The 11,360-nt window shown below is 50.6% G+C and overlaps 2 protein-coding genes across 5 annotated transcripts in view; both read right to left on the reverse strand.

The window, feature by feature from the left end:
• The window catches only part of BLMH (bleomycin hydrolase), a 16,849-nt gene extending 16,625 nt beyond the window's left edge, over positions 1–224 (reverse strand). Inside the window, exon 1 of the mRNA XM_042026266.1 lies at positions 121–224. Within this exon, the coding sequence (XP_041882200.1) occupies positions 121–133 (13 nt within the window). The 5' untranslated portion in view covers positions 134–224. The remainder of the gene's footprint in view (positions 1–120) is intronic.
• Positions 225–1,028: 804 nt separating this feature from the next.
• Positions 1,029–11,316, reverse strand: TMIGD1 (transmembrane and immunoglobulin domain containing 1). Of its 4 annotated transcripts, none has more exons than XM_042026268.1 (7): positions 9,129–11,316; positions 5,623–5,722; positions 4,418–4,696; positions 3,351–3,629; positions 2,449–2,552; positions 2,158–2,186; positions 1,029–1,784 (listed from the first exon to the last, which is right to left on the reverse strand). In XM_042026268.1, the coding sequence occupies exons 1-7, from the start codon at positions 9,306–9,308 to the stop codon at positions 1,781–1,783; spliced, it is 975 nt and encodes a 324-aa protein (XP_041882202.1). In that variant the 5' UTR covers positions 9,309–11,316; the 3' UTR covers positions 1,029–1,780. The 4 variants fall into 4 exon arrangements, with proteins under 4 accessions (XP_041882202.1, XP_041882201.1, XP_041882204.1 ...); XM_042026267.1 differs by having other exon boundaries at positions 1,029–1,822; XM_042026270.1 differs by lacking the exon at positions 9,129–11,316 and adding an exon at positions 5,992–7,524 and having other exon boundaries at positions 1,029–1,822.
• Positions 11,317–11,360: the final 44 nt, after the last annotated feature.

An 11,360-nucleotide genomic window follows, 5' to 3' on the forward strand; every position in this document is an offset into this window, starting at 1 on the left:
CATCGACAAGATCCCCCCCCTCCCGATCTCCGTTCCCCGGTACACCGCCCCCCATCGCTGAAGTACCGCTGTGCCCCCCTCCACCCCTCACGGACAGGCGCCCCCCAGCCCCCCCCTCACCGCGGGCGTTCATGGCGGCACCGGCAGCACGATCCCGGCGCGGGCCTGAGGCGGAAGCGGCTCTTATAGCGCCGGCACCGGAAGCCGGAAGAGGGGCCCGGGGCCGCGGCCGGGGGCGAGGGGGGGCGAACGGCGAGGGGAGGGCGGACGGCGAGAGGCGAGGGACACGTTTAGTGAGGGGGAGCCGGTGGGGCGGCCCCTCACAGAGACCCCTCACACTGATCCCTGACGACGACCTCTCCCACTGGCCCCTCACACAAAGCCCTCTCACCCACCCCTCTCACCGGCCCCTCACACGGGCCCCTCACACAGTCGGTCACACCGGCCCCTCACACAAAGCCCTCACACAAAGCCCTCACACGGACCCCTCTCACGGACCCCTCACAGCGACCCCTCACAGCGACCCCTCACATGGACCCCTCACACAGATCGGTCACACCGGCCCCTCACACCCACACAACCCCGGGTCCAGAACATTCCACACTGCCTGGAGTCCGTGCCTCCCCGCCCCGAGGAGCGCCAGTGCTTGGGGCTGTTGGTGGCACAAGCTGGTGTCAGTGCCTGTCAGGGGCTGTGTGTGGTACAGGCTCGGCCCTTCAGGGCTGGTGTCACCCCTGGGTGAGCGACACCCATCCGGAGCACCGCCGTGCCGCTGTCCCCGGCTCTATCCGCACGGTGTCACGGATTAACGGGAGGGTTTGGGACACGTCTCCACAGCTGGTGGTGTTATTTAGGCCGAGTACCCAGGAGCATGAGGTGGCACCGCTATGGCACCTTGAGGGACCTCCCTGAGCACTGGTGAGTCAAGGACATGCTCTGGATCTCACTCCAGATGAGGCTGCGGAATCTTCCTCTTGAGGAACTGCCCTGCTCCGCTGAGAAGAGCGCTGGTACATCAGAGTCTCAAATTGATTTACAGCACACAGTGTTTATTGACAGTGTTAGTAATGGACTGTTCCAAGGCATGATGAGGCTTCAACAGCTTGCCAGGACCTTGAGAAAAGTGCTTGAGTGGCACATTTGTTGAGGGAAGGGACGCATGGAGAGGTTTTCCACCCATTGTGGCGCTGGAGCAATCACACTGGAACTTCACTTGGGGCTGCCCCAAGCCCTGGGGTCTGTCTCAGCCACAGAGACAGGAGGTGCAGCAGCAGTGCTGAGTGCCAGGCAGCTTTTGCCCTGACAAGAGAAGCTGATGTGCCCATAGGATCATTGGGAAGGGGCAGGAAGTTGGGTGGCCACCACCCCAGCACCCTGTGCAATGGCACTGCAGGAGAGAAAGCAGCTGTCAGCCCAACACCTCACTTCATTTGTGTGCATCAGCATCACAGTCCAGCAGAGATTCCTCTGTAGGAATCCACAACCCACGTGCCTGACTGCACATGCATTCCTTGTTGGAATAAGCATGGAGAGCAAGAGCTGGCACCATCTCATGCAGCCCACCCACCTCAATGGTGCTCTAAGGAAAGGTTCCCAGTGACCAGTTCTAACAATTCTGACACTCTAAGCAGCAGGTTAGAATCAACAGATGCAAAGAACCACTTATATTTTGAAAAAACATATAAACTTGACCCAAAAAAAACTTGTTTCAGTGCTTTATCTCATCCTCTCACACAATGCCTTTGGTTGACCACTAGAAATGATGTTTTCTGGGTGTTCTTTACCTGCAGCAAAATGAACAGAAGAAACGAAAAATCACCTCCTAGAAAAAAAAGAACCACAAGTAAGTTGAATTCATCTGGGCTGTGTTCAGCTCCAGAAAGCTGTCAGCAGGCTGAGGATATGACATCAAGGTTTTTTCCCTTATACACAGGGGTAGCCAGAGCCCTGGGATGGCCAGGGAAGGGCAGGATTTGTGTGTCCCCTGTCATGTTCCCAGGGACCCCTCTCTGCTGGGACAGGAGGTGTGGGTTGATGTTCACCAGCCAGAGTAAGAACTGGGTCAGTTTATCATGCTGAGTGCACTTTTCCAGCTTTTGCCAATTTTTAAGAAGGAATTAATCTCGAATAAGTGTGAACAAGCAGTCAAATACTTACAGAGTTGTTTCTTTTGGTTTCTTGAAGCACTGAAAAGAAAGAAACGGTCCTGTTATCTTTCACGTTTCCTGACCATGGGGATATTGTTACAAATATTGCAAGTACATAATGCCTTCCACATGAAATATCTAATACTTGATTTATCTACTGGTAATTCTAAAGCAGAAGGTAGTTTGTAGCAGTTTTCTAACAGTGAAAAGAAACATTATGACATAGAACAGAAAAGGTAGAAAAAACCAGGGCACTGCAGCAAATAATATTTTTTTCCTATGAAACTAGAGCTTTCCATACCTTAAAAATGGTGTCTTTTCGAGCCACAACTCCAAAAAATATTGTGATTGTAACCACCACGACAGCAGCAATAACGGCCTCCTTGGGAAAAACAGGTTTTTTATCTGTCAGGAAAGAAGAGGTTGGATATGTGAGCGATTAGTGCAGCCACATAACCCAGAACATCTCACAGGACTGTGGAAAGACATATTTCTCTTCCCACAGCTGTCACCGCTGAGTTAACTGTTGCTCTCTCTGCTGTCTGCAGACTGACTCTGTGTGTTAGTCCCCTGGAAAGAAGGGGGCTGAGCCTGTATCTTAGTGAACTGAAGAAGATCCCCCAGGCACTGTTATGCTCAGAAATAAGGCTGTCCAGAGGTACCACTGCCACAGGTAACGTTGCTTCCCTCGCTGTGCCAGGAGGGTAGAAATGAAAGGGATCTGGGCAGAGGTGGGACATAAGTGCCTGGTGGGTCACCTCGTTTAGAGTCACCTGTCTGAGCCCTGAACACCCAGCCCCTGTAGTCACTTCTGGAGCACAACTTCTCTTGCCCTAAGGAGCTCTTTGGGCATGACAGAATACTGTGGTCAGAGTAAGATGCTTCAAGTAAGACCTGAGGTGCTTTAAACCACACTGTCAGCGTAGGAAGAGCAACAGTGGGATGAGCCCTCCCCGGGTCACACTTGCCAAATGCTTTTGAATAACAGGTAGAGCAGGAGAGGCCCTTCCTGGTGCTGTGGTCCCAGGCACAGGTGCAGGGAGAGCTCCTTGGCTGTTGCTGTGCCCTCAGAAGTCCATGCAGGGAATTTACCACACTCCACTTATGCTTCTTAATAAGTGATTGCTTATAATGATTGCTGTCATTATAAAAGACAACAGAGAGTTATTTGTAAAGCTTAATGTTTGGCAGCAGCCTTGTTACCTTCAACTATGAGGTGGAAATCCCTTGTCCCATTTCCCAAGGGTGATTCCACCACGCAGGTGTAGGTCCCATTGTCAGACTTCTGCACTTTCTTGATGGAGAGCTGAAAGACCTCACTGGTCTGGTGCAGCTCATGATGATTTTGCTGCAGGGTCAGGCTGTGGTTGTCCTTGTACCAAGTGGTTTGGGCTTGAGGGTTGGACTTGGAGTTGCAGGTCAGAGTAACATCTTTGCCTTCTTCCACATGGAGGGTCTCCTCTCCACTCAGCCGGGGAGGAACTGTTCACAGAAATGCAGTTCAACGGGTCATTAATAATGCTGCCCATAGAATCACAGGACCATTTAGGTTGGAAAAGCCTTCTCAAATTGCCCATTAACCCAGCACTGCCAGGGCCACCACGAAACCATGTCCCCGTGTGCCACATCTACACATCTTTTAAATCCCTGCAGGGATGGTGGCTCCACCACTGCCCTGGGCAGCCTGTGCCAGGACTCAATGATCCTTTCAGTAAAGGAATTTTCCCTAATACCCAATCTAAGCCTCCTCTGGCACAACTTGAGGCTATTTCCTCTTATCACTTGTTACTTGGGAGAAGAAACTGACCCCACCTTGCTCCAACCTCCTTTCAGGAGCTTGTAGAATGCCTACCATTTAACACAAAGTAAGTTCCCTTCACACATCCCTTGTCCAGTGGTCTAACACATCACAGTAGTGCAGCCTTTCCTGATCCCCGGGAATGAGGAGAGCAATCAGTGGCAGAGATTGTCACTCCAGTATTTCCTCTGCCCTGACTTGTATCCTTGGGAAATAATCTAGGTGGAGGCAGGGACATAGAATATCCTTCTTTAAGGGCCCACCCACTCCTATAAAAGAGGCCTTAGATCAGGCCATAAGCACCACTGTGGGAAGGGAGTGTCTTAGCATGTGAGTTATCTCCTCCTAAACGCATTTTTTCCTGGTGAAGACAGCATACAAGGAGGCAAAACACCGCCCAGACAGAGCTGCTCGGCCCATGACTCCATCCCACCCCAGCCATTCCCCACGGAAATCCACCACGGCGACTCACAGTGCACATCCAGGATCACAGACACCTGCACAGACTTGTCCCGCGCCAGCTTGCACGTGAAGGTGACTCCGTTGTCAGACTCATTGACCGGGGATATGCAGATGTTACTGATGTTCACTTTATTCCCATCTTTCAGACCCACCTGCCCATCTCCCCGGTACCAGAGCAGCTCCTCAGCCTGGCTGCTGTTGTGTACAAGGCACGAGAGGGAGATGGGAGGGCCAAGCTCTGTAGACAGGGTGAAGTCAGCAGCATGGTTATTTACAGACAGTTCCAAACCTGCAGAAGAAGAAGGACAAGGACATTTAAGTATCCTAAGCCATATTCTTCCCACAAAAGCTGCCCTGCTCACTTCTCCAGGCCTTGACCTTGGAGGAGGGATGAGACTTTCAGGTTTCAATCTACCAGGTTTGCTGTTTTCAGGTGGAATGTTAGTTTTTGAGACAAGAAGCTGTCTTCATCTCAAAGCTCCACAGTTATTTAAAATAAAAATCAGGCTTTTGCAGAACACCAAGGCCTGAGCTGTGACAACAAAATGTCTGAAGCCAGGAATGACCATGTGACACCCAGCAAAAGGTCATTCCCATCCCATCACCCTCCTGCTGCCCATCAGTGCTGCAGCACCACTGTGCTCACTGTTTGATATTCTGTTTTTCAGTTGAAGCTGGATGCCCTTGGGACTATAAATTAGTTAATCAGCTGTATCCTGGCTCTTGCAGAGCTGCAGTTTGTCAAAGGTACAAACCTCAGGACACACTAAATGAACAACCAGTATGGGAAATAAATTACTGTAATGGGACGAAACTCGCTACTGCAGCCTGGGCCATAGAATAATGAATAAAAAATATAGCTCAGAATAGAAAAGTACTAAGGCCCTGTGAATATAAAGAAGTCTGAAGGTCCCTGTCTGAAGGTGTTCCCACGTGGCCAAAGCTATCACACTTCTCACTGCTTAGAGCAGGTTTGGAAACTGTGGCCTCATCATCCCTGCTGCAATAATGTCAGAAAACACTGAAGTTTCCCCATTCCATTCTCTGCTATTCTCAAATCAGAGGCCAGTTTTCAGGCAGTCCTCTGGGGATCACCTCCAGAACACTCAAAAGCTGGGATGCTGCTGTGGCACATCACCCAGCCCCGGGCAGTTTCAATAGTTGGTGTGATGGGGCTTGGACAAAGCCAGGATGGGTTTTTTTTCCATTCCTTACCTGTGGCCACACATGCCAAGAAGGAAATGGCAAGGACGGGCACTCCGTAGGGGACGGCGAGGCTGCATTTCTGCACCATCTCAGAGGGGCCCAGCTGGCTCTGTTGGAGAGAGGGTCACAGCACTGCTGCCTCCGTCAGGGCTTGCAGGGGTTAATCCCTGCTGCCATCAGACACCCTGGGGAGAGCCCTCACAGCAGGGACAGGGTCACCAGGGAATAAACTGAGTCGATTGTTGCAGGGCATTTTCCAGTTCAGAGCAGATTCCAAGTGGGGTTTTATGTCTCTAATCTCCATTACATGAGTTTGTTGTCTCCAATCACCCGTCAGACGGGGGAACCTGTCTCTGGATCAGGTAGCACTGGACTTACCTTGAGAAGACTCTCTGGAGAGGCTGCTTCTGCTGGGAAATGCACAGTTCTTTCCCCTCCTTATTTATAGGGTCTGAATTTTAATATTTTATGGTAGTTCGTAAGAAGTGAGTCCATAAAATGGGTTCAAGGCCTCGTTCAATTCCTGTATTTCTGAGCTCCTTGAACACTGAAGAAAAGTATTTGCTGGGCTCTGCTGGCTGTTTTATGAGACTTGCTGAGGCAATGAGTAACTAATGAGAGAGTTCCTGCATCAGCCATAAAGACTTTCAGCCAAAAATAATACCTTTTTTCCCCAGCTTTCTGGGTATTCACAGCACTGTTTTAAGCCGCAGGGATTTTATCCTAGATTATCCGAGAGCAGGAGTAGACTCCGATTTGTCCCTTTCTTCCCAAAGCTCTGTTGCCATGTCCTCTTTTGAGTGGAAAATGAGAAAATTCACTGATTCAGACTTTGAACTGCATGTTGGCAGAGGAGAGAGCAGACACTGTCCTGCTCACCAGCGTGTACCCCCAGGCTGCTCCTGTGCTTAGCTCAGCCCTGGGCACCTCCCAGCATAGAGCCAGGGGATCTGTCCCCGCTGTTCCCTCTGCTGGGACAGCTGTGCCTGGGCTGTGTGTGCCCAGAGCAGAACTGAAGCACTTGGCTACGTGGAAATGTGTCTGGAAGTGCTGCTTGTACCTCGACAGGGTGATGGTGACGTGGTCACAAAGCATGGGGTCCTCGCAGCCTTCAAACGTGCTGTCACTGCTGCCAGTGTCCCTGCAGGCACATCGGTCATCAGGAATGGGCTCAGCAGAGCCATAAAGTGCATTTCATGAGCAGGAGGAGCCTGGGATGTGTCCTTGGTGTTTTCTTTATCTGTGGACGCCACGTCCCAACTCAGTGGCACAGAGGTGGGCAGGGAGGGCTCCTGCTCTGGGGCTGCTGCCTGCACACACAGCACAGGAGCACAGAGCACTGGTTATTTGTGGGGCTGTTGCAAACAAGGGTCACCTTTGAGTGTTAATATAACTCTGTGTATATGAGTTTACCCTTAAAACCAACAGGGAATCACTCTCAGTTAAAAAAGTATATGTGTACAAAAGTCCCTTAAAGAGAGAGAGTTCTCACTCTCCCTTCTAAAAACTGTCCTGTCCTTGTAGTATTCAACTAAATGTTGGTTTATGGTTCAGTACAAACTTCAATCCAAATGCTCTTCCTAGGAGTAAAGTGATCTTTGTGGTTTGGAATTAAGCTGAGTTGAAACAGAGAGGGTTTCAAAGGAATGGGCTGGGAAATGGCTCATGTGCTCCCTCCACAATGTGAGCCAAAGGCAGGAGAGTGCAGGGAAGTCCGTGCTCCCTCTGGTCACTGCACTGCACCGACTGACACTCTGGAGAAGAAGGAGGTGTTGGGAGTAAGTGAGGATGTAAAGAAGGAAAGAGTGGAGTTTGGGAGTATTTCTTTTAATGTAGAAATGAGAGTAAGGGAAAAGATTGTCAGACAACAGCTGTTCTGTGGGGGGTTTGTTATGATGTGAGGCCCAGCATCAACTGGTCCATGGCAAGCAGTGAGGTGAGCTGGGGTTCTTCTGGAGCAATGGCAGTGTCCTGTTTTGCAGTGGGCTTCGGGATCTGCTGAAGGAAGAGGGACTAGAAAATCAAGGTGTCACCTGGCCAGAGACACTGAAAGGCAGTTGTTTAGACCTGGTAAGAATTACTTTCGTAATGGCTTTTTACACTTTTCTTTTTATACAGGGTGTAATTAATCTGGTGGGTGTCTAATTACTGAGGTCTAGAGTTCTGTGGGTTGTGTTCTCCACCTTTCCATTACGTTTTGGAGGGACGTAAACCTCATGTTCCAGAATGTAAAGCAGCCACTAATGACTCAGACTGGGAGGAACCTCTTCAGGGAGGCAAGTACTCCGTAACTCTCCAGAGCAAAGGATCCAACCCTCACATTTGAGGTACTTGGATCTGCACTGCCAAGGCTGGATTAGACAGATCATGGGCTAGAGTCAGTAATCCACCACACCGGTTCCTGCTTGTCATCCTTATGGCAACGCTGGACCAACAAACCCAGAATAAGACTACTGTTAAATATGACTCTGAACAGCCTCAAAGGAATTAATTAATAAGCAGCAGTCTATTCCTGGGTGTAATCCAAGCCTTAGAAACTTGAGAAGATTTAAAACGTGATAGAGATTGAGCAGAAGTTTTTCTTTTCCACTGGGTTTCTTAACCTCCAGCTCAAAACTTCCCAGCAGTTTGGGTTCTGCGTGGATCTCCTCAGTGCCTCTGGGAGCAGGGAGAGCAATTCCTAATCCCCCACACTCTCACTGGCAGATGAGATCTTGATTTATACTCAGCAAAGTTGTGAGGGCTGATGGTTGCTCCTGGAGTCAGGGACATGGCAGGATCTGCACAGACGTGTGGAAACCGGGGATTGTATCTATGGTTTTGTCAAACAAACAAAGGCTGTAACACGGCTGTAATCCTGCTCCAGAAAACATGTTTCTGCAATAGTGCCTGAGGCTCTGCTCTAAGGCTGCTCCTGTTTTCCTACTCCTTGTGGTTCCTCACTTCTAATCCCTTCTTAATATGTGGTGCTACATATTTTGCAACACTTCCATTGTTGGAGGATGACTGTAACACCCAAATCCAGTGCCTCTCCTTGCCAAATAACTGGGCTGGAAAGCGAGGCTGTCAGGGAATGCTGCTTGAACTTACTCAGCACTCCTGTTCCCTCCCACAAAACCTATTTTTCCCAAGTATGAAGATTATGGAGATGTGATGTGCCCTGATTTCTCCCAGCCTAGACCCAACATATTTCTCACTGGTGAGATGGAGAGATCTCAAGTATTTTTTGTAAATTTGTTAACAAATCTATTTTCTGATGATCCTTATATAAAGGTCACATGCTCTGCCACTGAACACAGAGGGATGATGAGTGAACTTTATCCCTGGGAAGGAAAAGGAATAGTTAAAGAAGCACTAAACCAGTGAATATTTTGAAATTTTAAAATAAATTCAAATGAAAAATAGACATTAATGAAGAAATAGATCCTGGGATCATAAAAGCGAAGAAGAGGCCTTCAGGAAGGTGAGGCTCCAGCACAAGTGTTGGACATGGATGCCACCTGCTGGGTACCCACCCACGGAAGCTGGCGGGGAGCAAAGTCACTTGGGAACGCTGGAATCCGGATGAGATCGCTGTGATCACCTTGGCAGAAGCTCAGAGGCAGTAAATCCTGTAGAAGGCTGAAGCCACACTCATGACTGGGGAGGATGCTAAACTTGGTGCCTGTTTGATGCTGGTGGCCAGTACAGGACATTCCCTAGCAGAATTCCCAGAGCTGCTTCTCTTTCAAGACTCTATTCTGCTGTGGCTGCTCTACAGCCACAGATATTTTTGTCTACCTTGAAACTTTCATCACCAGTGGGATTTCTTGGAAGTGCTCTGCTGGAAAACCAAGTGCTGATTTGATCTTGTGAAGTGCTGCCAAACAGCATTAGCAGTTTTAACTTCCCTGCTGTGGGGTCACCCCTCGCTCCCTCTGCGAGGAATCTGCAAAGACTGAGCTACTCCATCTTTCCAGTTCATGGGGAACCATTTGCTGCCGGTCTTCAGGAGCAAATCACAGTCCTGCTCCATGGTTGGAAGCACTGTGGAGTGTGGTGAGGCAAAAGCCCCAGCTCCTGAGTAACCACCTTTTGGAGTGCCGCAGCACTGGCACAAAGCAGAGATGAGGAGGTGGGAGAGGAAGAGGAAAGGGAGGAGGAAGAGAAGGAGGAGGCAGATCAGTCCCCAACCTGCGTATTTGCTCTCCCAGGGATGGGGAAGTCAGAGCTCTCCTCGGCTGGCCTAAGGAAATGTGAAGGGTTTGTTGTTACTGGCTGCTGAGCAAATGAGCTGGTGACTCATCAGCCTTTGCCACATGCTGCTTTTACAATTGGCCTGTTGGAGTTCCAGACAACTGGGCTTTTATCGGCTAAAAAGGGAAATGAGCTCAGTTACTCTGGGTAAATCCAGAGCAATTCATTTGCAGACTGAGGACTTAAAGCTATATAGTGATGATCACTTCCAAGATAGCTAAATTCCCTCATGACATTCCTTCTCCCTTTTGGTTTAAGAACATCCTGATGACTGAGGTCTTTTGGCTTTTCCAGTTTCATTTGATCTGGGGCATCCTTTTGATGCATAACCCCTGTTTCCTGCTTCTTCCTCTCCTAAAGATTGTGCAGCACAGATGAGCCCCAATAAAGAGAAGCCAATTTACTCTCCCTTTCCTCGGGGCTCTTCTGATGCTGTACCATGCTTGGCTCACACACGAGTTTGCATCATCTGATCTCTTGCGCAAAGGATCCCGGAACGCCACGCCGTGAGATGAAGGAGTCATACTTTCAGATGGTTCCCCTGAAAATCAGTCTTATGTGCTAGACGTGGGGCTTGTGTCTCCAACAGGAAATGCCAGAGCTGGGAAGCAGATGTGTACATGAGATACTACCGAAAAGTTAAACACAATTGACAGGAATCTGCTGTCGGAAATGGAGACTTTCATTGTTTTATGGATTGCAAGGTGATTTTTGCAGAGTAAGGTGTCTTGCCTTTAGTCCTTATCATCTCACCTGCCTCACAAAGAGAATTAGATGGAGGAAACCCCAAAGTACTGTTTATATCTCTTCTGAGGCTCATGGCTCTGCAGTCACAGCCACATGCAATGCAACATCACGCTGTTAGAATTACTTTAATCCCCAGAGGTCCGACCTGAGCAGGCAGCTCGCTCAGGGCTGGCCACATGCGCTTCCCGCCAGGAAGACGGAGGCACCAGGAGCAATACCTCGTGTCCCGTGACCCACCGCTTGTCACCGTGCCCAGGCAAAGGCCACTCCGTCCTTCCTCCCCAGGTCCTGGTTGGTGTTCCGGCTTGGAAGACCTCCTTGGAGACGAGGGATCTGTCGTGACCCCTCCGAGGTACCGGCGCATCGCCCGGTGCTGCTGTTTGTCCCCCTGTGCGCAAGAAATCCCTGTTGGGTTATTCACCTCTCGCGCAGCGGTGCGCGCCGTGGAACAGCTCACGCGGAGGCGTTCGTGAGGGCAAACAGCGAGTGCGGAGAGCCAAAGGCCGCGTTGTCCCGAGGGAGGACGGAAGCCCCCGTGCCATCGGAGCCCCCTCCGCGGGGAACGCGAGCGGCTCCGCTCCGCTCCCGCTGAGCCGCACGGCGGAGCCGGGCCCGGAGCAGCGCCGGGGCCGGCAGGGGGCGCCGCGGCGCACGGTGACACTCACCCCTGGTGACGTAACGCCCCCGCCGCCTCTCATTGGTCTCTCACCGCCCCGCCCGGACGGCTCCTCCCCTGCGGCCGCCGCTGATTGGCGGGTGCGGGG

The sequence above is a fragment of the Corvus kubaryi genome, unplaced genomic scaffold, assembly GCF_017639235.1.
Source record: "Corvus kubaryi isolate FWS band 111438036 unplaced genomic scaffold, C.kubaryi_AGA036_p1.0 37284, whole genome shotgun sequence".
Taxonomy (NCBI): domain Eukaryota; kingdom Metazoa; phylum Chordata; class Aves; order Passeriformes; family Corvidae; genus Corvus; species Corvus kubaryi.